General features: G+C 41.6%; 2 protein-coding genes and 2 non-coding genes across 7 annotated transcripts; all 4 read right to left on the reverse strand.

Moving 5' to 3' along the window:
* Positions 1-1074: 1074 nt before the first annotated feature.
* Positions 1075-6517, reverse strand: fam131aa (family with sequence similarity 131 member Aa). Of its 2 annotated transcripts, none has more exons than XM_029452774.1 (5): positions 6375-6517; positions 3819-3930; positions 3563-3739; positions 2168-2305; positions 1075-2020 (listed from the first exon to the last, which is right to left on the reverse strand). In XM_029452774.1, exons 2-5 carry the CDS (start codon positions 3907-3909, stop codon positions 1491-1493), a joined length of 936 nt encoding a protein of 311 aa, XP_029308634.1. In that variant the 5' UTR covers positions 3910-3930; positions 6375-6517; the 3' UTR covers positions 1075-1490. The 2 variants fall into 2 exon arrangements, with proteins under 2 accessions (XP_029308634.1, XP_029308633.1); XM_029452773.1 differs by having other exon boundaries at positions 1075-2023.
* A 2321-nt stretch (positions 6518-8838) lies between these two features.
* Positions 8839-27253, reverse strand: eif4g1a (eukaryotic translation initiation factor 4 gamma, 1a). Of its 3 annotated transcripts, none has more exons than XM_029452710.1 (32): positions 26820-27253; positions 24824-24950; positions 24637-24723; positions 24367-24399; positions 23739-23759; positions 23223-23402; positions 22843-22942; positions 20554-20705; positions 20212-20304; positions 19257-19332; positions 18247-19170; positions 18070-18158; positions 17700-17880; positions 17386-17519; positions 17177-17296; positions 16681-17070; positions 16307-16453; positions 15984-16217; positions 15696-15800; positions 15197-15496; positions 14235-14352; positions 14048-14150; positions 13400-13812; positions 13152-13273; positions 12859-13031; positions 12619-12744; positions 11944-12025; positions 11666-11764; positions 11229-11372; positions 11012-11093; positions 10683-10823; positions 8839-10301 (listed from the first exon to the last, which is right to left on the reverse strand). In XM_029452710.1, exons 2-32 carry the CDS (start codon positions 24896-24898, stop codon positions 10120-10122), a joined length of 5226 nt encoding a protein of 1741 aa, XP_029308570.1. In that variant the 5' UTR covers positions 24899-24950; positions 26820-27253; the 3' UTR covers positions 8839-10119. The 3 variants fall into 3 exon arrangements, with proteins under 3 accessions (XP_029308570.1, XP_029308569.1, XP_029308571.1); XM_029452709.1 differs by having other exon boundaries at positions 20512-20705; XM_029452711.1 differs by lacking the exons at positions 23739-23759; positions 24367-24399.
* LOC115023192 (small nucleolar RNA SNORD66) lies at positions 15913-15962 on the reverse strand. The gene has a single exon (XR_003834004.1). It is a non-coding gene; the product is annotated as a small nucleolar RNA SNORD66 (small nucleolar RNA).
* LOC115023193 (small nucleolar RNA SNORD66) lies at positions 16585-16644 on the reverse strand. The gene has a single exon (XR_003834005.1). It is a non-coding gene; the product is annotated as a small nucleolar RNA SNORD66 (small nucleolar RNA).
* Positions 27254-27623: the final 370 nt, after the last annotated feature.

Here is a 27623-nt window from a genome sequence, read left to right on the forward strand (position 1 = left end):
ATTGTTTACAACACATAATTTTACTACAAAATATGGGCGTCCATATGAGCCCCTGAAATCAGCTGTGATCTACTGTTGAAAGGCAGCTTCCAAAGGTCCGCCAAGCTTAGTTACAGAGCTCCAAATAATTGTGAAGCACATTGTACTTACTATGAATATAATTTACTGCACATGTAGCCTTGTTTGGCTTTTTAGGGGCTGATTCAAGAAGGTCAATGTAGACTAGTCAGTCTGTCACTTGAACCCTCTACATTTTCTGCTATGTGAATTTAATTGTGTGTTTAACGAGTTTCTAGCACGATAAAGGAACAACACTTGAACTCCAAGTGAAAGCAGGATAACCGGCTGTTGTACAGAGCATACAAACACACACACACACACACACACACACACACACACACACACACACACACACACACACACACACTTAAACGCACACATGTATGCAGCCTGTAGATATTTACACCGTGATATGTTACGCGTACTGTATCTTTATGAGAGTACATTTAATTCAGCCTGGCCTCTAACGTTGAGAGAGCAAAGTGTGTGTTCCTTGTTACGAACCTCAAATGGATGTAAGTATTTTTGCTTCATGCAACAATTTTCGAGCCATATTTCAATCTTATGTGATATCATCGCAGCGCACCAACTCCGGCTCATTTTTTTCTGTGTAAACACTTGTGCAACGATTTATTAACGTCTTAACTTTTCGTTTGCATATAGAATGTGAAGTAGTGCTCGCCATATAAGATAACGTATAAGGAGTTAATTGTAGAGAGTGTATAAGCTCATTTGCAGCGTATCTAGTTAAGCAATAAGTCTGTAGTATCTCCCTTTATATGGCACACTGGCCTGTATATGCTCTGTACATATGAAAATACACGGATGAGATATACGTACATGCTATTGTACATAGGAGAATTATGCATTTGAAATCCAACAGCCATCGTTATTTTTCAGAGGACATGAAATTGTTTTTGTACATGAGTGAATGATTAAATTAAAAAAACACCTTTCAAAGAGAAGTTGTTTTTCTTTGTTCAGTTTGTGGGGTAAAAAAAAAAAGACAAAATCTTATCTACTAAAAAAAAATCATTTATTTATATTCAGGACATTCAGACATTCAGTATCAAACATAGCCCGACACACATGACACAGCATGACCCAGAAAAAACAACACTACAAAATATCAATAGAAATCCAATGCAACACATCACAAAACATTTACAAAACTCAGATTGAACAACAGCTTTACATTCTGGTTGAACTCTCCAATAAATACATACTGTTTACGGCAGCGATAAACGGTGGAGCGAGATCAGTACATGAAAGGCTTTGAGGATGAGAGACAGAAGGCAGCGAGTGGAGAAGAGATGATCAGAGGAGCAGGAGGAGAAGAAGAGGAGAGGTTAACAGTGAAAGCAGAATAGATAATGTCATCATATCCAGAATCAACACGGACTCAAAGAGACATAAAGATGGACAACACATCACATCAAATCATCTTTCTTCTCCTCGATTTCATCTCTCTCCTCCTCTTCATCGAATGATGCCACTCCGGAGGAAGCCCGGTCGGAGAAGAAGCTTCTCCGGCTGGATTGCCACGCTCGAATCTCGTGGAACACGCTGCTTTCCTCCTCGTCGTCCTCGTCCTCCTCTCCAGGAGACTCGGAGTGAGAGGTGGAGTAGCAGGAGTCGAACCTGCTGCTCCGGGCCCGAGGCCTCCACTCAGACTTGTGGTGGATGCAGACCTCGCCGTGGTGCTCCTGCAGAAGAGCCGGCTGCTCCTCATGACCATCCAGCCTCTCCTCCTCCTCATCCAGGAAGGGGCTCATGCACTCGCTGGGTAAAGTAGGTGAATTGGTCTGGGATGAATGTGGGTCATTGTGAGACGCAGGCCTACCACAGAGCAGGCTGCTGCTGCTGCTGCTGCTGCTGCTGGAGCACAGGGGACTGTCGGAGGGCGGTGCCTCACCGCTATCAACCTCAGGCTGGCATGGCGCTCCTGAGGACGTGGCGCCTTCTGAGAGAGGAGTAAAAAGTCAGAACACCTGGAGATGGATGGATAAGTGGGGGAGTTGGATGGAAAGATGAGGCATTTTGTCAGTGATGATGCAGAAATGAAGACAATGATTGATGAAATGAACAGGGTGGAGACGGCGTGTACCTGCGCTCTGGCTTGAGAAGTTTTGAGTCTGTGCGTTGGTGTGGGAGTCCTCATCGTTGGAGTCTTCCTCGTCGTCGTCATCTATAGACGCCCAGGCACGCAGCTTAGCCTCAGCGATGGCAAACTGCTCAGCCACTCCTAGCAGGACCACAAGTCCAATAAATGAATGACAACCTTAAAATTAAGGAATATTTGTGTGTAATTTAAAAGGGTAATTTTCTTTCCTTGTTTTATTTCAACTTTCAGATGTAAACATTAATAATAGTTAAAAGAAGTAAAGATTAAAGTAAAGTCTGAAAAAAAGCATTTGTTTTTGTATCATGTCTTGACGCCTCAGATTTGTTGTGACTCGAGGGAATCACTGATTAATGTATCTAATGGAGCGGGTGGCAGGGAAATCTGATTGTTCTGGTGTTTCTGTCAGTACATCAATGTCTATATTAAACACGTTTGGAGTGATACTACAACTCTGTCTTCTACCTCTTTCTTGGATGTTCATTTGTTTCCATATTGCCTTTTTTAACAGAACATTTTATGTCTGAGATGGATTAGATAATGTCATACATTTTCTTCCCATATGCCAATTTCAATCAATTTCAGGAACCGGCAAATTCTTTGTCAAACTGAGTCAAAGGTAGGGCTTCATAATCAACTGATTATCGATAATATGTGTGTCTGAGCTTCATTAAAGAAGCTTGTATCAGCACATCTGCTTGAAAAGTGACTCAAACGAATTATTGATTATCAAAAAAGTTGACGTCAATATCTTGTCTATCTAATATTCCATAAGCCGACTAATTGTTTCAGCTCACAAGCGTTTGAAATCTACAAATCAGGAAAAAGTGTATTTATTTATTAAAAAAGACTTGATCATTCGCCACCTCTCTCTCCCCCTCTCCCTCTCTCTCTCTCTCTCTCTCTCTCTCTCTCTCTCTCTCTCTCTCTCTCTCTCTCTCTCTCTCTCTCTCTCTCTCTCTCTCTCTCTCTCTCTCTCTCTCTCTCTCTCTCTCTCTCTCCCTCTCTCTCTCTCTCTCTCTCTCTCTCTATCTATCAAACCACGCCGTCACTAGCGCCAGAGAGGATGAGTCACAGCATAGCAGCAGGAGCTGATGTACCATTGGTGGGCAGTGAAGTGTTCTGGGAGAGTGTCTAATAGGCCACCATCTGCTGCCAAGACAAGACATCACCCAAGAGACAGCGTGGTGGGCGGAGCGGACCACTGACATACAGGAGTTTTAGAAGATTAGGTGCATGACAGAAGGTGGGAACCAGCAGATGATGCTGGAGCTAAACCAAGCTAAGAGGATGCACGTGCACACACAAACAGAGAGCTAGTTGCACAGTGGAAGCTAGATACAAAACATATCCTTGGTTTAAGGTCACAGAAATTAATACCTGCAGCAAAGCGGGCCTCCTTCTCTCCTTCAGTCAGATGGCAGTAGGAGCTGAAGTGAGCGGCTGGCGGTGGGTCGACAGGTTTGGGCCAACCTTTCCATTCAATGAGGTGGGCGACCCGGCCCTGAGCCAGGGAGGTGGGCTTCGTCACATGGTCCCTCACTGCCTGAGAGATACCTGGAAACAGAGAGGTCTGAAGCTGTAACTCAAGACACTTCATCAAGTAAAAGCACAATATATGAAAAAAGGTCATTACCATTTAAGGACGATCTGGCAAGTGCTGCAAACTCATGGATGCCGACACTTTTCCTCGAGTCTGCTGGAGATTTTCCTGACTTTGGAATCATTTCACTCTCCTCAAATTTCACCTGCAAGACAGAATCGATGTTTTAGCAAAACTCCTTGTTTTGCACCAAATGCACGGAGGCAGCATTTTTCAGTTATTTTAGGATTCAACAAAACTGTATATGTTTACTTTGACATTATTTACACTGTGAGAAACATTCTAATAGCATCTAATTGAAAAGCTCAAATTCAAATATGAATCACAGGACAAACATACTGACAGACACACGGTTTGGGCCAAAATAAATGTTTCATCCCAAACAGTGCTTGTTCCTACCTTATCCTCTCTTAGTTTCTCCCTTCTTTCTCTACTCCTGGGTCTCAGCCTCATGGTGCAGAAATGTTGTCACAGCGCAGCAGACCAACACAACTAAAAGTCACAGCTTGGGTTTTCTAGTTTAAACCACCAGGCAGACGAGCAAACAACTATGCCCTACATTTTACTGCAACAGATGCTAAAGCCACAGTAAGCCGGTGAAACCTGTTAGAATCGTTGGGGTTGAGGGGGTTGACGGCAGCGGTGACACTCTCCAAGCGTTCACGTATGGCGTTTCACCGGCTACGTTAAGCAGGCCTGCGGCTGATATTGCTACCCAACTAACTCCATGTCCTGAACAGATGCACACATGGCTGCACCCAGTAGATCTGGTGGCTCAGCTAAATCTGCTGGAGCTGCTTGGACACTGAGCATGTGCATGACTTTATAGATATCCTTAAGCAGATCGGCTCCCAAAGCAGCTAAGGAAAGAAGAGGCTCCTGACTGCGGTTAAAGGCTTATGTTAAAGTCAGAAATGACAGTAAATGTGTGTCAAAGGCACACAGCGGGAGGCAGTGAAGCCCGGGTGACGTTCACCACTCTGAGTGAGCTTCAGCTGCATAACACACCTGTGAGCACAGCAGACGTCTGACATGCTCAACACTGATAAAAACGTCACATGACTTTCAGCACCGTGGACGTCTTGTCATGTTGACATAATAAGACACTTCTACTTTGAACTGTTGTTGAAATGTGGATTATTTTTAAGTCACATGCCAATTAGCAGCATTTGTCACCACCTACACACAGTAATACCAGCAGTTCCCTTCCCAACCTTTTCAGTTTATGTCTCCATAATATTCCATGTCACAGATTAGATACATATGTCTATTAGGTCTGCTAAAATTACAGTTTCCACTCCAAACATTTCACTTGGATATTATAGCGACCGGACAAGGTTGAGGGAAGAAAAGAGAAAGAATTTGAGTCAGAAGAAAAAAAGAAAAGAAATCTATTTAGTATGACAATGTTTTTTCACTCTATCCTATCTAATTAATTAGAGCTGTAAAGATGAATCAATCAACAGAAAAATAATTGACAACTATTTTAATAATTGATTATTCGATTTTTCATGCACAAATTCCAGTAAATGCAGTTTTCAGCCTCATCTATGGAGATTTCCTGCGTTTTATATTTATTAAACTAAATATCTTTGGGTTTGGACAGACAAAGACATTTAAAGACATCACCTTGGACTTTGTGACACTGGGATGGACATGTTTCACTATTTTCTGACAAATACTCAGATTTAGGTTGTGACCCACTTAAGGTGTCTCAACCCCTGGTTGGGAACCACTGCTAGCTATATATATATATATATATATATATATATATATATATATATATATATTCACTATTTTCTGACAGTTATAGCCGAAATGATTTATAGAAGAATAATTAAAAAATATATCAAATGTATCAATACTAAAAATAATCATTAGTTGAATGTCTCCAGAGTGTTTCCTTTGATATTAGCTCTTTTTCTGTTTTTGAAGCAGAGCACCTGCACATAATTTGGCCTCTCTGGAGCAGTTAATCGTGAGATGTTGCTTTTTAAAAGACTCGCTCTTCAACATGCAGACTGCCAGCTGACACAAATGCTGCTAATTGGCATTCATCATAACAACATGTGCTTTGCAATTATGATCATGTTGCTTGAAGTCCTTTCCTCATGTGGGGATTGGATTATGTTGTCCTCTCCCTGCAGAGGCAGCCTGCTGTGTGTCTTATTGACATGAACATGCCTAAACATGTCTCACAGGATGATCGTCTGACTCAATGCAGCCAGTGATGTGGTTTCTTATAGGACCAACAAGTGGGATCGCCAAACATCTGGCAGGAATGCTGTGCTGATGTTTTTTTCTCTGGAAATTCAAGCAGCAGAAGCGACACGCTGACGGCTGAACAACACATCACCCCGCCACTGACGGGTGCAGGCCTGTAGCCTACAATTATGGGGAAAATAACGCACGAGATGCTGCAGCAGGTCTCCTGGCAACCTCTGAAGTCTTTATCTTCATACCAACTGCTCCATACCTGCATCGGGTAAACACCTCGGAGCTTCCAGGAGCCCCGTGCCCTGTATATGCACCTTCACAGCTCTAGCGATGCTCGATGTGCTCGTAATGATTCCTCCTCTCGGCACCTACCTGGAAGTCGGACCGCAGCGGCTCATGATGATAATGCGCTTAATTGTCTCCAATCCGATCAACAGATGATGGCGCGCGGGTTGTCCCCCAGCAGCAGGCTCTGCAGTGGAGCATTAATGCCACTCAGTCGGCGGAAACATCCTCCTAACTCCAGCATCAGGTCTCCTCCAGCACAGACGCACCATTTGTTGCTCGGTATATGGGTTACATAGGCTGTCCAAATGTCTCCCGATGGCAAGCGTCATCAACGCGATGCGGTGTCACATCCCATCTCCCCCTCCTCCCCGAGCAGCCAACATCAAGATACAGTAAACCTGCAGCTATGGCCCTGGAAAGCACTGCAGCTCATTATCTCTTGCCTTTTTTCTTTCTTTCTTTTTTTGTTTTTGTTTGTAATATAGGCTACTTTACCGCACACACACGCAGTCATTTGGTAAACAGTCTCAGCAGGGTTCATGCGGTTCATGCGTGGGAATTTACTGCAGTCTGATATCAAGAGAATGTTTGAAAACAAAAATGAAAAAAGGACTGCGATCGTGGCAATTTGACATTATTTGTTCAGTAATATATCCTGCAAAAAGACTCATTTGAAAATAAAACAAAATGCATGCATTCTTCTGTATATGTCCCTTATTTCAAAGTACTTTGTGCTACATTTATTTTATGAAAGGTGCTATATAAATAAAGTTTATTATTTTATAGCCCAAGGCTCGATTACCAGAAATACCCACATTCAACCCACAAACCGTCTGTCTGACGGTTTGTGGTATTTGTTTTAACATAAACACCTAATACATTAGTTATAACACTATAATGTGGGTAAATATATATATATATATATATATATATATATATACATATATATATATATATATATATATATATATACATATACATATATATATTATATATATATAATACTATCCATATATATATATATCATATATATATATATTATATTATCTGTCTATGTCTATTCTATATATATCTATCTATATATATGTATATGTCTTATCTTCTCTGTATTTTCTACCTTATATCTACTATCTCTCTATCTATCCTATCTCTCTATACTATCTCTCTCTCTATTTTATCTTGTCTATTGTCTTATCTATCTCTGTGTTCTTCTGTTGTCTCTTGTTCTCTCTGTCTATCTCTGTTATCTGTGTCTTATCTCTATCTCTCTATATCTCTCTCTCGGTCTTATACATATATCCCATATATATATACATATATACACATATATACATATATATACATTATACACATCTATACATACATATATACACATATACTATATATATACATATATACATATATATATAATATATAATACATATATATATACATATACATATATATATATACATATACATATATATACATATACATATACATATATATATATATATATATATATATATATATATATATATATATACACACACACACACTATTACTTTGACTTATTACAATTTATTGTAGTAATTTTTAGTCTGGCAAAAAAAATGTTTTACAGTTGTATGAAATGTGCTATGAATAATTAGTCGAGTTGTTAGGGTTAGGGTTAGTAAATACAATTTTAACACCTTTTCCCCTTATATCATTTACATGGAGCATTTCCTAAATAATTTTGTTTCATTGAAATAGTAGGTAAATAATGAATGCTACAGTGATGAACTGATAAATGTCTCTGACATTAAATAAATATGCAAATTATACTGAAGCTACGATGTATGTGTGCACTGTATATTCTGGGCGCTTGAAGACAACGAGTGCATTAACGAGGTTAATCCAGCCATGATACAACAATTGCATCTCCCTTTCTGATACCTACGCTATTTTTCACAAACTAAATGTATATTTCACTGCAGGTAATTGGAATTATTCAAAGGTTACATGAGACCTGGGATTGCATCTGATGGCTGTGACTGAATGAATGACTGATGACAAAACATTGCATTTTTATGTCCTTGACTATTTAATGTGGATTTGTGACATCATGGCCAATAACTAGTCTCCTGAAAAAAGGTCAAGTCAACTTATGATAGTGCTCTTAAATATCTGATTCATTATTCTATAAACAAAACATTTCACAAACCGAAATGTTCCAAATCACTACCTATGCTTTAACAAAAAAGAGCAAAGCTTTAAAAAAAATTGTGGAACAGTTCACTGAAATCTCTGTCGATGTATGAACTCCCTTTTTTATGTATAGTGTTGATATTCTCATTATTTGTATCACTTATCTTTTCCAACCTATGGCGCTATAATTAACCAAATTTTTGGATATTCTTTTTTTCAATAAAAAAGAAACTGCATAAATGTACTATTTACAGTAAGACGAAAAGGTCAGTCAGTCTGTACAACCATAATAACCATATATACACACACGCACACACACACACACATAAAACCACAGGGGTATCCGACATGTTTCAGACAGACTTATGCAAAACTCTGCTCAGCAACTTAGTAAGTCCTTTATTTGCAATGTTCCGTTCCCCCAGCTTTCCAGTTTCCGATGCAAAAGAAGCAATAATTTCTTAAATAAAGAAAGCAAAAAAAAAAAATATTTACAAAATTCCAATACAACTAATAATCAATGGATTATCTAAAGCACCTCTCTGCATCCGGACAACTGCTGTTTCTGTTGGAAAAGGGTTATACTGCCATTACAATTTATCGCTTCTGAAAAATAAAACTGAAAAAAAGAAGTTTGTTTTTTTAATTATCATTATATATTTACAGAACGCTCCTGAAATAAGTTTCTACTTAAAGTAGAAAAGGCTTTCGGATCATTTCTGTGTTGCTGCCTTTTTTTATTTATTTTTTTACTTTATATATATTTTCATCGTCACTTTTCTGTAGATTTCAAGTTTTAACGGTGATTGGGTCATTAAGTGTCCTCTACGACAGCTCAGGTTTAAGTATAGAAGAGGTAAAGATGAAGAGTCCCGTCAGTATGGTTCACTACTGGGGATGGGAGAGGATGGCTTAGAGGAAGCATTAAGACCACACCCCCTAGTAGTCAAAGGTCAACACCAGTCCTCCGTGTTTCTGTATTTTGTAAGTTCATGGTGCGAAACGGGAAGAGAAAATAGACAACCTTTGCTTTAAAAACCCCATCCATCAAATTAAGATTAGTTCATGTACATTTGTCTATCGACGTTTTGTCCACTGTATCATTAATAGAAACACACTTCAGTCATGCTGCACACGCCAGTAAGGGACAAAGACATAAGAGCGGAGTTTGGGTTGAACACACATTATGGCATGACGTATCAGGGAACCCACTACACCACACGCCCTGCTGTTTATTCTTGCAGATCAGATATTGTTGCCAGATGTTAGGCATTAGAATTATCTAGAACCATAAAAAAGCAGCCTGTTGGTTTGTGTTATTGTGAGAAAAAGAGGTTTTTTTTTTAGTGATGTGAGATACTTCACACCTTGTTAACAAGCAATCCTGCTGAATCAGTTTTCAAGTTTATTTGATGAGGACACTTGCTGTGACAAGCAGGTGGGGAAGTAATGAGGAAGCAAGAGAGGGAAGGTAGAGAGAAATTATTGTTTTCAGAGTCCATCCCTCAAAGAAAAGAAAAAAATAATAAAGATTTATCCTCATTGAGGATTGATTTGAGTCTGCCTCTCTGGCAATATTGTCCATGACTTTCTGCAGCCGCCTGCAGAGCCCCCGCCTTGCCAAAAGGGGAGCGGCAGCTTTCAGTTCCGGCTTTTTTTATTATTCCTTGTCAGACTCCTCCTCGGCCTCGCGGAGCCAGGTGAAGAAGGCGGTGACTGATTTCAAGGCCACACCCTTGCCTGTTTGCTCCGCAGGGTCTTTGCTGATTTCCCATTTGTAGAAGGCCTCCTCTTTGATAACGTCCTCGTCGTACAAGGCGTCAAAGAACATCCGCAGCAGGTCTGCAGAGACAGGACACAGAGGTCATTATTGATCTAGCTTTGTTAATGAAGAACTGTTTGCTGCAGAGGAGGAGAAAAAAATAAATAACACAAGCCTGACTGCAGTAAATATAAACTTGTACAGTTTCGTTTGTGCTGCGTGTTAGTGTTAATATAACCCACACATTTTGAGCCGTTTGTGGGATTTATCATACAATTTAGACTCTTCCCTCGTCACATCACATTATTTGGCACTTGCAATTGAGAAATGGACTATAGTAAATGACACTGGTCAAATACCAGTTAGCACCAAGTGTCAGTATGGATAAGTGGGGTTATTGACTGACAGTCCGGTAGTAAATAAGGTGCAAGATGAAGATGAATAATAAGATCAATACTCACTCGCTGGCTGCTCCATGTGCACCATCAGAGCCTGGAGGGCGTAGAGGGCCTGCAGCTCCTTCTGCTCATCAGCCAGGTATCTCTGCAGCAGACTGGCCCTCTGGTTGATCTGCTGAGCATCCACCCTGTACGGGGTGTCACCTGAACCAAGGAGAGACAAACGCTTGAAAAACTAAAATCCCTTCTAACAGAGCTGCAAAATCAAATCACACATTGTGAGTCTCCAATTCATCGTCACAGAACATTAATATATCAGCAATACTGAAAAATGTTCAACATGCATATAGGATCGTTTTTACCCCAAAACGGACGCCATTATTCACACTTACATATGATGGCAGACTGACACACTGAAGTCATCAAAGCTCGTAAGAACTGGTTGGAGGCAGTTTGCTGCTCGTCCAAGTTAGCCTGAAAAAAGAAAAAACAGTTAAAAAAGGGGAAACAATTGACTCATGCTATTTTCATATTGAATTAAAAAAATCCACACGTGACAATCAAGTCTGAAGTAAAACATGAGCTACGTCACTAGTACGTTTAACACACCTCAGCCCAGTCTCTGATGCGCTGGTTGTTGGCTTTGTCCTGGATGAGTCTGTCCAGCTGTTTGCCGAGCTCCTCTCCAGTGAGGACCTTCTTCTCATCGTCTTCCTTTGACTCGGTCTCCTCTCCTGTGGTGAACTCCACTTTCTAAATTACGTAACAAACAAAGAATATTGAAGATACTCTTGAAAGGCATCAACTTGTAAATTGTTAGCTTTTAAAGAGTAATATTAAAAAAAAAAGATGTTTGGTTTACATGAGTGATTGTGTAGATAAAAGACATTTCTAACATTGAAAATGGTTCAAATTAAGCATTTTCCAAACGTACAAGACTTTGTACAAACCCCGATTTAACTCTTTAAATAAAAAATCCACACACACACACACACACACACACACAAAGTGCTTGTTTTCAGTTGTTTGTGTCTTGCACTACCAACCTGCTCAGTGACAAACTTGTTGACGTCTTCATCCTCGGGCAGAAATTCACTCCAGTTCAGGCCACCCTCTGCCCACATGGCCCCGACCTTCTTAGGGGTCTGATGGGGAATTTAAAAAAAGAAACATTCAATCCAGTACGTCTAAACTGTAAATCTGCACAAAGTATTACGATTTTATTACAACAGGATGCAATGACGCAATTGTTAAAGTTTGCATTCAATGTGGACATGCCTCATCCAGAAGGTATGCGTATTTTGGGGGTTTATGTAGGACGTACCATTTCTTTGCAGAGCAACTTGAGGATCTGTATCAGCAGCACGCTGGCCTGCCCCAGAGGCACGAGAGGCTTGGAGATCTCCCTGCAACACGCAAACACACATATTATATTAATTATGCTTTCCACTTTTTTTGGACCAAATTATTATTAAGTAGTTTATTTACTACCATTAATAGTGAAACCAGTTAAGACTCGAGGCAACAAGAGTAAGTTGATTGTTGTGAAAGGAAAAGGAAAGAAAGAAAGAAAGAAAAGGGGAAAGATGGACAAGAGACACCTCCGTCATATTTGTGAGAAGCTGACAAGCTGACAAGCCTATTGCAAAAGTATCAGTTTCTGACAGATCTCAATCCACAGGAAGGAGGCTGCTTTAAGTTGTGTTCATGCTCGCTGCATGCATACGGCTCGTCAGACATGACTTCCACAAATACTGATAACATAAATTAAGAAGTAAAATAATGAATACATTTTTACTATAAATATTTCTCAGGGTTTTAGATTCATTTTAAATGCTTTAAAAAAAGGCAGAAGATCTTAGAAATTTACATCCAAGTAAATAGTTTGTCAAATGATTAACAGGATATCAACTTTTCACTAGAATACATTTGTTGTTCTAAATATTTGACTGGCAATTAGACTTATTTTATTATTTTTGCTGACTTCCAACACACTCACCTGAAGAGCTGTCCCATAGGGATGCCTCCCTCGTGGAGCACGGGGGTAATGAGTTCAGCCAGGTAGAGCCAGACGTGAGGTATATCTATGGCCATGTCTTCCGCAACCTCCAGGGTCTCTTCTAGCCTAAAGTCCCAAAAAGCAAAGTTAAAAATTAGTTAAAACAAATCAGTCTGTCAAGAGTAAATAAAAGACACACTAGAGGTTAAACACTTTGATGTTTTTCCTGTTAAAACTCACCCTTTGTAATAGTGCTCTGTGAGCAATGTCCCTGCCTTTATAAGTTGGTGCAGCAACAGGCCCATATGCTCTCTAGCAAGGGTGCTGCGCTCAAGCGTCGACTCCACGCCGTTCCGCACAAACACATAGAGCAGTGAGGCACTGTTGAGTTCTGTCACACACTGCAACGCCTCCTACAGCAGAAGAAGAGAACACAGAAGATGTTGGCCATCAGAGCGGTTTCGCATTCAAATGCCTGACAATATGCAAACGTTAAGTCAAATTCACTTTGTTGCATGGCATCATGTTTGTACCTTCAAGTCATTAATGTGGAGGTATTCTTCAATGATGGCGTTCGACTTCTTCTCCAACTCCTCTTCACTCAAGGCAGATTTTGAAAGAGAAGGAAGAGGAGTGGGGGCGCTCTCACGCTTAACTGCAGAGAAAAAGAGTGACACAGAGTTAAATATTATTCCAATCTCTGTGTGTACACAACCTTTCCTCAAGGTCATCTTTCTACCAATATATCCATTTCAAATCTTCAATTTTATTTATTTTTTACCTGGGAGATCTTTGCTTGGGGCCCGTTCTCTGCTTCCTTGGTCCCTGTTTCCACGGTCCTGACTACCACGGTCCCGGTTGCCTCTGTCCCGACTGCCACTGTCCCGACTGCCTCTGTCCCGACTGCCCCTGTCCTGACTACCACGGTCCCGGCTGCCCCTGTCCTGACTACCACGGTCCCGGCTGCCTCTGTCCCTATCGTCAGTCATGCTGGCGACGCGACGCACAGCCTCAGTCGATGCCCGGAGGTCTCCAGTCCTCCCACCACGCTCCTGAGACTCTCTGCTGAAGCTTCTCTTGGTGATTTGGTTCCGGGTGCTCCCGTCGTCACGACCTTCCCGTCCCTCGCTGCGATCGAGTCGCTCAAACCGTTCCCTGTCGCGGTCTCCACCACGCTCACGGCTTGAGCTTGACCTAAAGTTTGTAAGAGACACAAAAAGTTCCACATTGCTCATGCTGTGCCATAAAATCTGATCTTAAAAGTAGTCACTATCAGGTTGCATGTGCAAACACTTGAAAAGGAAATGCCTAAAAAACTCTTACAGGCCATTTACTTGTAAACAGTGGAGGTGGTAAAGAAGACAATAGGAGCAAAGCATGAAGATAAGACCTTTCACTTAATGAGAAAATATATGCAGCTGCTTAATACCTCTGTGGAGCTCTGCGATCAGAGTCAGTGGAAGACTGTAATGAGCCAGACTGCTGCAGGGCTGAGAAGCGGTTGACGGTGCTGGTAGCTGGACGACCAGTATCTTGAAGAGGAAGAGGAAAGAATAAATTAATATTTGAACCATTAAAACACTTTAAAACCACACTGTTTGAAGAAGATGTTTTACCTGGCTCTCCACTGGCTGGTTTAGCTCCAGTTCCTCCACTGCTGCCTTTGCCCCAGCTACCCCACATGCCTTTTCCCCCTGGAGCCAACAGCTGATTGTTGAAGTCCAGAGAACCAGGCTGAAGGTAAACACAACATTGACATTAACAAACAAGTTACATGCACAGTCAGGCAAGTCCCAAATCATCAAGTTAATCTGAAGACATCTTAATTCTAAAGGCTAGTAGTGATTTCGCAGAATAATGTGCAAGACTGGGGTGATTTCTTACACGGCACCCAAAAACACTTCAAGACTTCAAACGCTGTCTTTGACTAAGTGTCAAGGTCTCGAGTTAAACAGATTCAAAAGCTGAAGCTGGGGGGTTTCAGAGAACAAGATTTTATATAATAAATGTAGTGAGTGATAATTTAGTTAACGCAAACCATAAATATGTTTGTCGCCCTTTTTTTACTCGACTAAAACGAGAAGATGAATAAACACTTATTGTGACGACATCAAGATGCAATATTGTTGACAAAAAAAAAAAGACGACTTAAGTTAAGAATTTTCTTCTTTTACCAAAATGTCTTTATATTTCTTGGCACAAAAAAAAAGAGGAGACGAAATATTATATTAATATAACTTTTTTCCCTTTAATGCAGTAGTTTCGTGTCCATATCAGGACCGTCAGCACACAATGGCCACAGTAAGGAGGACTTACCTACTAAAGATAAAGCTAAAGCTAAGAAAGACACAAGGTGATATATGGCTGAAATGTTTAATATAATCTGATGACTAAAGAAAATACTAAAATGTCAAGTTTTCATTGACTATAAAATATTGGTGCCCTTACTTATAGTCAGCTAAACATTTAATTAAAAACAGGATGAGGTTGAATAAATATAAAAAAACAAAGAACAAGGACATTTGACAAAAGGACCAAGACTAAAACAAATCGGGAATAATTAACACTTAGACGTTACCTTTGTGATCTTGCTAAGGCGGGAGGCGTCGATGGGTCTGTTCTTGGAGATGGGCACAGTGTTCCAGCCCTCATCCTGAGGCAGGCTAGTCCCGCGGCCTCCTGATGTGTGAGAGCCTCGGCCCCCCATGTTCCCTCCCATCCTGCCGCCGCCGCCTCCTCCTCCTCCTCCTCCGTCCTTCTTGAACAGAAACTGCTGCTGGACTTTGATCTGTTCCCTGTGCTCCTCCTGCTCTGCGTCCTTGTGTATTTGGTCGATTGTTTTAGGCCCCTGTTCTCCTCTACGAGGCACCCAGCTACACTGTAGAGCAGATATGGAAGATTGTTATAAAACAGTCTGTAACTGTCATAAATGACTCATAATCCTTACAGATTACTTCACACACGCAGTACAAAACAATTCCACTCACTCAGGAATACTTCTTGGCATTGGTCACCACCATAAATGATAATTATTGGCTCTTTATTGCAATATCCCGTTATGATTAATTCATATTTACCCTTCTGAGGTCCAAGTTGTCCTGTAGCATGAAGCGGATTCTGGATGAAGTCTTTTTCTCATTGATGATCTTGTCCATCTGGGCAAAATACTGATCCATACGAGGCTAGGAGGGACACAGGGGGAAAAAAAGGAGCTTTTACGAGTCATGGCTACAAAATGTCAACCTCAGTATAAATGAATAAGTGAGACTGATTTACATGTTGAGAACTGTCTCCTCAGTTCCTCAATCCCATCACTAATAATCAGAGGCCCAGACACGTGGCACCTGTGTTGATGCTTTTCTTACCTTGGCCTTCTCAAAGTCCAGGTCTTTGCCAATTGTGGCGAACAGCCTGCAAAGACACTCCAGAGACTCTTCATCATGATTCTTCAGTAGTTTCACTACGCAGTCGTGCATGATGGCCTCCGTCAGCATCTTTAGCTTGAAGAGCTCGCCAATAAACTTTATGTTACCCAGAGAGCGGCGGCGGGCCTGGTCTCTGGAGCCCTGCAGCTCCACCCTCAAACGCTCACGGTCCTCCTGAGGGCAGATACAGGTGGTGCTTAGTAATATGATCAGTTTAGGAAGAATAACTAACAAAATGAGGCCGTCGCGATCACATTTCTTACTTCTTTGGCAGCCTCTATCTCTTTTTGCTTTCTCTCAAAGATTTCGTCATCATCCTGGTCCTTCTCAAACTCTTTCTGGCAGCGGTTGAGCAGCAGTTTGCGGAAGTTCACAAAAACTCCTGGTTTGTCTGTGGTCGGGACTTTCAACTGAAGGAGCATAATTAGACATTTTTAATGATTATAGATATTTCATCTCATTGATAATAATAATAATAATATGGATCAAAACCTTGATTATAGGAATGTTAAACAGAAAACAAAGCAGTGACTAAAGTGTGCTTCATCAAGAACATTTAGAGGCCCAGACACCTGGCACAAAACAGAAGTCATCATTGGAGAAAATGATCATATCTGGACAAAATCACGCAACTTACCCCCATAAGGCAGCGGCACATGTTGGCGTAGGCTACAGAGAAGTTGGGCTCTGAGATGGCCTTCTCAAAGATGAGGTCAATGGCTCCCTTCAGCCTCTCCTCTGTGTCTATCGTCAGCTCTTGCACTTGCTTCATCAGCTCCTGAAACTTCTGAGGAGTCAGCTTGTTGAGAACACTGCGCAGACGCTTGAATAGCTCTCGAGTCTTGGACTCTTCGGAATCATCGTCATCGACTTCCTCCGCGGCACGGCTTCTAGTAGACTTTTTCACCGTGGGCTTCCAGGCCTTCTCAGCCTTGTTGAGCTGCACGTCATCACCGAGGGACATGGTGCTGATGATTTTCCGGGGCTCTTTCCTCTGACCCTGCTGGGAGCGACGTGGCCCAGGTGGCTAAAAGGAGGCGAAGGGATGCATATTTAGAAAAGGAACATTATTCAACAAAACAAATATATGGAATTATGATTTCCATAATCAAAAAAGAGACAGATTCACTCACCGGGCCTCGTGGTCCTCCCACTGATCTGCTCCCAAGGTTCCCCAAATAGGAAGGAGTAAAATCAGGACCAACATTCATCATTCGAGCTGGGTCAGGAGGCCGCATTGGAGTCTTGTTCGCCTGAAGTTAGAAGTTAAAGTAAAAATGACCTTAGTGTCCATAGAAAAATATTAAACACTGGAAAAATGATATAAAAACAATTCCCATACCGTGTCCAGGACGACATCACTGATGGCAGGCAGGCCATCAGGTTTGTTCATACTGGCGCCGATAAACTGGAAGCCCAGAAGAAACTCCCTGTCGTACCGCTTCTTGTCTTCTGGATCTATCGGCTTCCATTTTTCTGAAAGAAGCAAGATAAATGTTTTTATGCACCATTTGATTTTTCACTTTTGGGTGCATTTGAATATAAAGAAACATAGCTACAAGTGTACATCAACATGGCAGCTGTTTCCGTTCAACTAGATACATTTTCTTATTCATTTTAAAGTGACATTCCTTGAGAATCTTCCTCACAACCTACCTTCTTTGTACTGGTATTTCTGCTCAGTTGGCTCAGATGTGGTATTAGGCCCTACGTTCTGCTTGTCCTCTTTCTCCTCCCAGGTCTCATCTACGAACTCAGCGGGAGGTTTAGGTGGAGCAACAGGGACAGGGTCGGCCTGAGTGGACGAGGGTTCAGGAGCAGGCTTGGCTTCTTGATCCTGCGGCAAAAAAACACACACAAAGAGATGAAGAAGTATTATGATAACCCAGTTACTCGTCAGAGAATGTTATAAAACTAAATATCCTCAAAAGATATTATTGATACAGCTGAAACTGCTGAGGCACTTGAACATCATGACCTTGTGTTAATTTCAATCTTTCATCTTGTTATCTGGACTGATACCCACCTCTGTGAAGGCATCCAGGAGGTCTCCAATGGCCTCCTTCTTGTTTAACTCCTTCATGTTCTTCCTCTTCTTTGGCACGGACGTCGCAGCTTTAAGAAAAGGACAGTGCGGACATTAAAATCTAGCACGGACACATGTGGCAATCATAAATGTGAGTCAGAATCAACACCATCCTACCTTGCATAGTAGATTCCTCTGGGCAGCTAACAGAGGCAGGAGGGGCATCCTCACTTTTTTCCTTACTCTCTTCCTCCTCTACTGCCTCCTCTTCCGCCTCTACCTCCTCTACATCCTCTACATCCTCTACATCCTCCTGGGCAGGCATTGCCGTTTTAGCCATAGGTGTGGATTCCTGAGATTGAGACGCATCAGGCTTGTCAAGGGGTGTAGTGTCTGTAAATGCCCCATCATCAGACAGTTCCTCGGCGTCCTGAGGAAGGCCGTTGGAGAGAAGAGGCTCTGCAGCTTCAGCCTGTGTGGGCTCAGGTTCAGGGGCAGAGCTTGGGGCGACCCTCTGAGTCTGTGGAGCAGCAGGTTCCTCTGCAGAGGGTGGAGGCGGAGAGACTTCAGTTTCTGTCTTTGTAGTCGTTTCTTCTTTTGCCTCGTTATCAGGGGTAACTGTTGCAGCAAGCTCAACTGCAGGCTCCAACTTAGCGCTGGCCACCTGGTCCTCTTTTTGCAATTTCTTTACTTCCTCCGTTTTCTTTACTTCCTTTTCTGGAACCTTCTCAGCTGGAGCTGGGGCAGCCTGTGGTTCTTCCATCTTGACAGGTGCCTCTTGTGCTGCTAATGATGCTGAAGGTCTGACAGGAGCGTCTACTGTGTCACCAACTTTAGTATCAACTTTATTTTCTGCCTCAGCAGGAGTAGGAGTAGTAGATTCAGCTGCTGCAGGGGGGGGAGAGGGAGACGGCAGGTCCTTTAACAATGGGGATGGCACCTCAACAGCGACTGCAGGAGCTACAGATTTTGTGGCTAACTCAGCAGGCGGTGTCATCTGGTTGTCCGTTTCCTGTTTGTCCTCCTCCACAGGCTCTGCATTTGCTGTGACAGGAGGTGGTGGTGGGGTTTCAGCGCTAACAGGAGGCTCAGTGTTTTCATCTGGGCAGTGAAACACATGAAATGATCACAATAAGGTAAATGAAGAATATTTTTTATGTAAACCACAACTGAGAAAAAGTACTCACCTCTTCTAGTCACTGTAGTGGCAGACTGTGTAACTTCCCCGTTTGTCTGTGCAGCATTCGAATCTGCTGTGGAACCCTGCAGTCACAAAACAGTATTAAGTGTTTTTTATGAATTACATCCATGCATTTAATGGAATCTTTCTGAAATCATTTTCAGTTTTAGTTGAAGCTCTATGTGTCATTTTTCAAGACGGCAGTGTGTCCTGTGTATTGTATGTACATTATGTTTAAAAGTGTTTGAAATGTTTTGCCCAACACAGCTGGCAACGTGATGAACTCAGAAAGCAGAGGCAAACTAGCCTGAAAATATATCAACAGCTCAAAAACATCCGTGCATATTTGTGTGTATTTTCTTTGTATCTTTGAAACTAGCTAGATGTGTGCTGTGCTGATAAAGATATTAGCACAGAGATGTGATGCTAAGAAAAATAAATAAGTTGGGAGCTGGTGTGTAAAGAATTTCAAAGCTGTGTCCTTTATTCACACAAACCAACCAAATGGCATTTATTTTCTTCAAAATGCTCAAGCTATCGTTTAAAAAATAAATAAAAAATAATCGGTTATGTTGTTACGTGTAATTAAATCGTAAGACATAAAACTGTAAATAATACATTTTTGTTTTACTATTGAAAAATGACTACGGTCAGATAAGCCAGTGTAGAAAAATAGTCGGAATTGTAGACAACTCGAGCTTCACAGATAGAAACGTCTGTCCTTTATATTTTCCACACACACTGTACTTTCAGTCAGTACAGAGTAGATGACAACTATTTAGATTCTAAAATAAGAAAAACTAACCCTTTATCCCAGAGTAACACAAACAGGAGTCATTATTAGTTTTCAAGACTTACAATTAAAAATCTATTTTGTCTTTAACCATAAACACAAACGTGCCTGCGTAAGATCAAAGTTCAAATGAGTCAATAAAAACTAGTCTACACGAAATGCTTCTTACCTGTGGGGGAGTCGGTGTGGTGGTGGATCTTCCACCTGACATGATCTCCTCTGTGATATCACGCCCACCCTGGTTGGGGTCTCGTATTCTTATCTATAAAAAGACAGGATGCCTATTGGTTAGGTTTCCACAAAACATGCATCCAACATTAAAATACAGACAGTATGCAACGATGTGGTCACTACTGATCTATAGCAGCCACCCATCATGATGAATACTATTGTTATTTTCAGGTAAAAGGGAAAGTTCTACATTGAACAGACAATACACTTTCTGTCCATTCCAAATTTTTTTTTTGACCTCAGACAAGAGGCGCGCTGCCCTTTTGTTGTGACACACTACCGGTTTGCGTTCCCTCTTTGGTGGCCCTTGTGGCTGTGCCGGTGGTTGCTGAGGAGGCGGGGCTTGTTGCTGTTGCTGGGCGGGGTTGATCATGACCGGTGCCGGCTGGACAGACGGAGAGTACTGTGGCTGAGCTGGATAGTATGCTCCTGCTGTAACGTTAAAATGAAACAAAAGAAATTAAGCATAAATTAGAAGAAAACAATACTCTACGTGTAAGACGCAGCTTCACACTAAGATAACCGTCCATCCAGGAGTCACTTTGTTTTTGCCTGTAGCGTTGACCAAAGATTAAACATTTGCCGCGTTTTTCTGAAAACAAGGCTGTTTATTGCTTGTACGCCCAATTCACATGGAAAAAACAAACACATGCTGCATCCTGTAGGAACACAAAAACCAGAATCCACACAGAGCCTATATGAGTGTAGATCAAGATCTAAGCAAAATAAACATTATTATACATATAGGCTAATCTGCAACTGACCAAATGAAACCACAGATGTTAAAAGGTAGCCTGTGTGAATGTAAAAGTTATTCAATCTCAAAAACACTAGTATGAAATTGGTTATGACACAGGCTTTTGAAGTAATGACCTTCACATCCAGACTGAAGGTCAGACAGAAGGGGCATGTTAAAGTGCTGTGTAGCAAATCAACACAGCCAACATGACCTGCTAGTTTATGATTATAAATCAAGAAACCCATGATGTTTCATATTGTAATCACATGAAATACATTGCTTAATAAAAATGTTTAAAAGTGGAATTTCGACCCAGCTAGCAAGAAATCTGCTGAATCTTAAGCAGTAAATTAGGGGAAGATTAATTTCAGAGGGCTTGTGGTTTTGTTAAGGATATTGTTAGAGAGACTGCTAACAGCACTGCCCAATAAGTGTGGTTTTATTGAACAGTTACGTTTTTTTATTGTTCACTTGCTACCAACAGAACTTTAAATCCATGCACACCGTGTAATATAGGTTAAATCAGGTTGATCATCATTCAGAGAAAACAAAAATCTCAAATGCCTTTATTCATTTTGGTAAGACTTCACTATTTAGTATTTACAGCAGAATGATTTTTCATTTATTTTTTATGCATGTGACCATCACTTTTTAATTCCATTTGTGTATTAAAGTAAACGCGCGTGTTACCAAAAAAAGAAAGCACATATACAACACTATCAGAGACAGGAAGTGCCACAGAGATTTTTGCCACTAAAGCCTGCTGACCAACACACAAGCACACACACTACTCACCAGGGTAGCGCTGGGAGGTGAGAGGAGCACCGTGGAGAGAGAGACGGCCGTTCTCTCGCCCGCCCCCTCTCCCCCCACCACCCCGCCTCTCCCTCGCAGCAAGAGAGGGCTCTGAACCAACGCAGCAAACGAGAGGAAGGGAGCAAGGGACGGGAGAGGGAGGAAAGAAGGAGAGAGGGCAGGAAGAGACAGATGCAGAATGAGTTAATGAGAGGATTCAGAGGAAGCAGGGTGTTAAAAAGGTCCCATGAAATGAACAACGTCTAACTTATTCTTACCTTGTGTTCCTGGCTGCATCTTATACTTATGTCAACCGTTTCTTTTTAAATATCTTTAAATAAAAATCATAATTCTTCCTAGAAAGTTTCAAGTTCTGTTTGAATCATTTTACACTAAGGGTGTGTATGAGCCATTAAAATGGGGAGGTTTTAGTTTTACCCATCCAATGCCTCACATTTAAGAACAATCTGTACAACTACGTTTGTTCTTCAGCAGCAGTAACACAAATCACACAAGATGTGTGTTTGTAGTAAAGTAGTTGCAGCAATACTCAAATATTTTCCTTCCATTTTGGAGTGTTTGTCCTTGACACTTTTGAACTTAATATTCAAATTCGATCCCTCTCAACATTTATCCAGCAAAAGGACAACTTTTTTTTTTTCCCTCAAAGCCATTTCATGGAACCTGCAAGGCAGTGTCAGGTGAGACTGCAGATAGAAAGAACACAGGCCAAAGCAGAATCAAGCCAGACTACATGCAACTGGCACTTCACCACATACAGCAGTGTTTGACCCACAAAGACATTACACACACCAACCAGCCAAGCAAAACAAAACCACGACACACCCGGCGATACCTTACGGGCAAAGAGGTGCGCAAATGGATATAGGCTAAAACTACATGCCTTAACCTAAATATGTTCAATTTGGGCTTCTGGTGTTTAAGATTTTACCCATTTTAACTGATAATCCCCCCCATGTTTATCGTTGTGCTTGGTTGTTGTTGTTGTTGTTGGTCTTGGTCAAAAACCCTTACCATATGCAGGGTATTCAGCAGGGCTAGTTCCTGGATAGAAGCCTGCTGTACCACTGGTCACAGGATACTGCTGAGTAGGAGGCATATATGGGGCCCGGTACTGCGGAGACAAAATAAAGAGTCAGAGAGAACAATAGATGCAACTCTATTTTTCAATTCTCTACTATGAAAGCAAGATACACCGTCACTTATGTGAGGATATTCACAATTATCCTGAGAATGTCTCGAGAATGAACTCATTGTGGCGTTTTTATCACGATCTGCAATAAAATCCTATATTGTCCAACACTTAATACTTAGTGTCTTGCGGGCAGGTTGTTAGGTAGACCCGTAATATGCATGTCAATTTAACAAATGGATGATTACTAATGCGAACCAACCTGTCCAGGGGGGATGAAGTAGCCCTGCGGGGAGCCAGCAAAAGAGAGCTGCTGCTGGGAAATCATCATCATCTGGGAGCTGGACGGGTAGACGTGAGTAGGTCCGACAGGTCGTGGGCCACTACTCGTCTGTACCCTTGGAGCACTCGTGGCCATGGCTGGTCGGTTCTGATAGTAACTCTAGAAAACAGATGAGGGAAAATGCAGGAAGAAAGTTGAAGAGTGTATCACAGCACAAGCAAACCTGTTGCATTGTGTACATTTAGTGTCCTAACTTTTGTGACCCTAACCCATGTGTTGTGTGTGTGTGTGTGTCCAGTCACACACACCCCTAAACTCAGCTGGAACGCTCACAAAGACTGCCAATGTGTACTTTTTTTCTTTGGTTACAATGAGTCTAATTTGTACTGGATCTGAACGTCATGTCTCTCTGCTACACTGAAGTTAGCCCGAGTTAAGAAGGGGGGGGGGGGGGGGGGGGGGGGGGGGTAGAGAGACGAAGGGAAAAGCTGTTACCTGTAATGCTCTGTATCCCCCCTTCAGCAGCGCAACACATGAGCAGAGAGCAAGAGAGGGAGTGAGATTAAGGTGAAAGTGAGGACAAGAGACAATGTAAAAGATTAAGATTACAAGGTGTAAGAAGGACGAGTATGAGAGGCAGCAGCAAAATATTTTTTCAGCCATGAACAATAAGCTCGAACTACCACATGCAACTCTGTACAGGTCTGCATAGAAGTAAGATCCCCTCAAGTCCTGCGGGTCCTAGTTTTGAGTGGTTAACTTCACAGGATGCAGGCGAATGCGAGCAGTGAAACAATGTTAGAATGCTGCAAGTACTAAAATCAGGTCAATATAACATAAAACTTTTAGGTGCAGAATGGATAAAGAATAAATAAGGCCTTGGTGAACTCCGCTATTAAAAGAATGTGACCCGGCAACAACTTAACAAAACAACAACTTCGTACAGAGAAATATGCATTTCTAGAATGAGATATAGAACTCATGCTACTGGACCTCAGGAAAATTATCTCATCTAATAAAAGACTACAGCGTTCTCATCTAATTCTCCAATATGTGGAGCTGAAAGCATGCATTACACTAAGGAGACAGTGGGGATGTAAGGAAAAGTGAGGGGTGTTAGTACCTGTTGGTGTAAAGTACGGGGGCCTGTAGCAAACTGGGAGGACAGCAGAAGAGAGGAAAGAGGTCAAGATTGACATTAAGGAAAAAAAAATGGCAAAAGGCCAAAACACACACAGACTTAGCCAAAGCCTTATAGCCGAAGAAGCCGTGACAGAAGTCTTTGTGAAAGAGTAGGAAAGGCAGGGTTCCCATACAAGGCAAAATATTACATACTTAAGAAATTGAATTAAAAAACTTTAGCCATATGAAAAAAACATGCTGTGAACAATACCTGTCTTGGCTGTGGTGCAGAGTTCATTTGTGGAGGTGGAGGGGTGGCAAAAACAAGAGAAGGGGGCTGTCCAGGACCGTATGCGGCCTTGATAGGAGAATAAAAAATGTTACCAAAGTTTAATCTACAAAAAAAAAGAAGACACACACACATTCTCTCTCTCTCTCTCTCTCTCTCTCTCTCTCACCTGTGTCAATCCAGGGGATGGGGAAGGGTTTGGGACAGAAGTGGGTCCCGTTATAGGCTGTGGTGGTTTGTTCATTTCACGTTCTTTTATGGTTCTGCATTAGGGTGGTTTTGTGTTGCCAGCCTTTCTGAAAAAGAAAAGAGCAAGAAACACAAAAAAAGAACAATTAGACACTAAGAAAGTGTTAAACAAAAGCATCAAGAGGACATTTCTTTCAGTTCAAAGTGGATATCTACATACATTAATTGCAGTCATACAGGTTAGATATCACTCAACACTGTATGAAGACATGAACCCTTCGTGTGGCATCATCTAACCAAGCAGTGAGGGTGTGGTCTGTGGTTTCGCCCATGACAACACCACCACCTCCCACAATGTTGGTCACTTGCATATTTCATGGCTCATGCATGCAGCCTTATGAGCAATTAGTGTTAACTTCATCTGCGGAGTCATTGCTCAAATCAGATAGCAATGAACTCATCTGCCTGTTTTAACCTCCACCCAAAACTATCAGATTGAGTAGAAAACGGGGGACTTTGACAGTAAAAAATTTAAAAATAAAATAAAAACACATTTCTAAATGAAAATGACTGAGCCAAACAGCAAAACGCAAATGGAGATTCCTTTAATGTTTGTAATCTATTTACAGTTCATACCTGCCTGCAACGAAATCAGGTGGACTGGTCTGGTATTGAGAATTTAAGAAAATGGATACCTCAGGTCAAAGTTCATTTACTGTGTTAACAGTGGCTTCAATGCCCCCTGGTTGTGCTAGCTACATGTGCAAATAGTCCACTCAAATACCGTTAAATCGATATCCGTTTCGAAACGGACTGCAGTTTTCTCATCAAAACGGTAGTTGTATAGGAGCTGGAATAGCTAAGACATCCTTGAATTAATCAAATGTGGTGAATACTACTAGCAGACGTGTCATCCACCATCCACCTGCTGACACAGGAACTATCGTTAGCTGCTAGCTAATGCCATGCTTCTTTTAGACAGGGCATCAATGTACAAAGCTACCATATGGGTCTGTCAGCAGAGATGACCATGTCTTATGAACCTTCAATAAACGTGACAGGTAGTTAAAAAAAAAAAGCTTCATATAGTGTCTTAGCCAAGTTATAGGATGAAAGGACATTTTACTGGCCCGCTAACCAGCCAGCATTCCCGGCCGAAGGAGGTTAAATCGTTAGCCGGCTAACGTTACGTGTCCCACTATCAGACATTTCGCTTGGTTACGCTACGTGGCTGAACGTTGAGTCCACATTGAATCTTAAAGTACACAGAGCTCAGTTTGATAGTGTTACTGTGCTGATGGGACAATATGTTGACTAAACTAAACTCGAGAAAAACAGATAAGCCGGTCCTAGCAAGGATGTTGCAACACTTGACAACGATTAGGTTACAGTTAAGCTAATGTTGGTTAATGTTAGCGGTTTAGCCCAGCCCTGTCCTACGAGGTGTATTTAATTACAGGCCCAGCAAATGAAACCATCAACCTGACATTAAACTTGAGCTAATATTATGCTAACAAGACAAATAACATCATGTTTTTAGTCATATCGGTACAATCGAGGCGTTAACTCTATAACACATTGAAAAAATATTTTAAAAACTATGACAGTTAACGTTAGGGCTAACTGGCGTTACCTCACGGAGCCTTCGGTGATAACGTTAACCAACTGAAGATTAGCCACGAGAGCGAGGGACCCTGGCTGTCATTTTAGCTAGCGTCAGCTCAGCAGCTCGAAATAATGCCTCCAGATTAAGTACCTACCTTTTAACTAACGTCTAAACATTCAGTTTCCTTTAGTTTCATCCGTTTTCGTATTCTGGGAAAGATTAGCAGGCTAGCTATCCTAGTGAGATGACTGACAGCCGGCAGGGCCTGTTCAACCAGCTAACATTTGCTAGCTAGCCTGTGTGCCTTTGACAAAAATGAAGCCAGGCTTGTACTTCAAGCTAGCACTACCACCGCCAGTTTTATTCTTACCAGCAATCAATAGTGAATATGTTGCAAGATGGGAACTCGGGGAATCAGCCTCTGATCAGTCTTCTGTAAATTAAAGTAGTGGTGTTGTAGTTTCCTTGTCCTTTACTCCAAAAGAAAAGTGATGCCCTTCTTGGCTATGGACTTAGCGAGCTAGCTAGCTAGCTGACCGGCAGATGGGGTGAGTGCTACTACTGTCACCTCGGTTTAAATCCCCGGGCGTGCAAAAGTGACAGTGCTCAAAATCAAATAATATAGTACTTCGGGAGTACTAATGACAACTCCGATGGCCCCGAAAAAAGCCTCTGGACCAGAGGTCCATGATCAGGGCGTCGATGGTGACGGATTGCCGGTTAGGTATGTACACAACTGTCGCATCAGGAGGCTCAGAGCGAGGCCATAATGCGATGTTTCTGTCTATGGAGCCGGTACGCCTCACAGTCGCATGGGTAACTTCCGGGAAAATTGAATTTTGATGCCGTTTCCTTGGTCATGTGATACAGGAGCTCAGATAAATGTATCAATGCCTCTCAATAATCTGATATTCAAAATAATGGTGGGATGGAAGAAGTATTCAGATCTTTCACTTGAGTAAAGTAGCAATACTACAGTATAAACTACTCGGTTACAAGTAGTCCTGCATTCAAAAATGTACTTAACTAAAAGTACAAAAGTATTAGCATCAGAACATAGCCTACTGAAAGTACTAAAATGATCCATTATGCGGAATGGCCAATTTCTGACTACTATATATTATATTACTGGATTATAATTAGTAACGCATTAAAGTGTTAATAACTTTATTGT

The sequence above is a fragment of the Cottoperca gobio genome, chromosome 17 (genome assembly GCF_900634415.1).
Source record: "Cottoperca gobio chromosome 17, fCotGob3.1, whole genome shotgun sequence".
Classification (NCBI taxonomy): domain Eukaryota; kingdom Metazoa; phylum Chordata; class Actinopteri; order Perciformes; family Bovichtidae; genus Cottoperca; species Cottoperca gobio.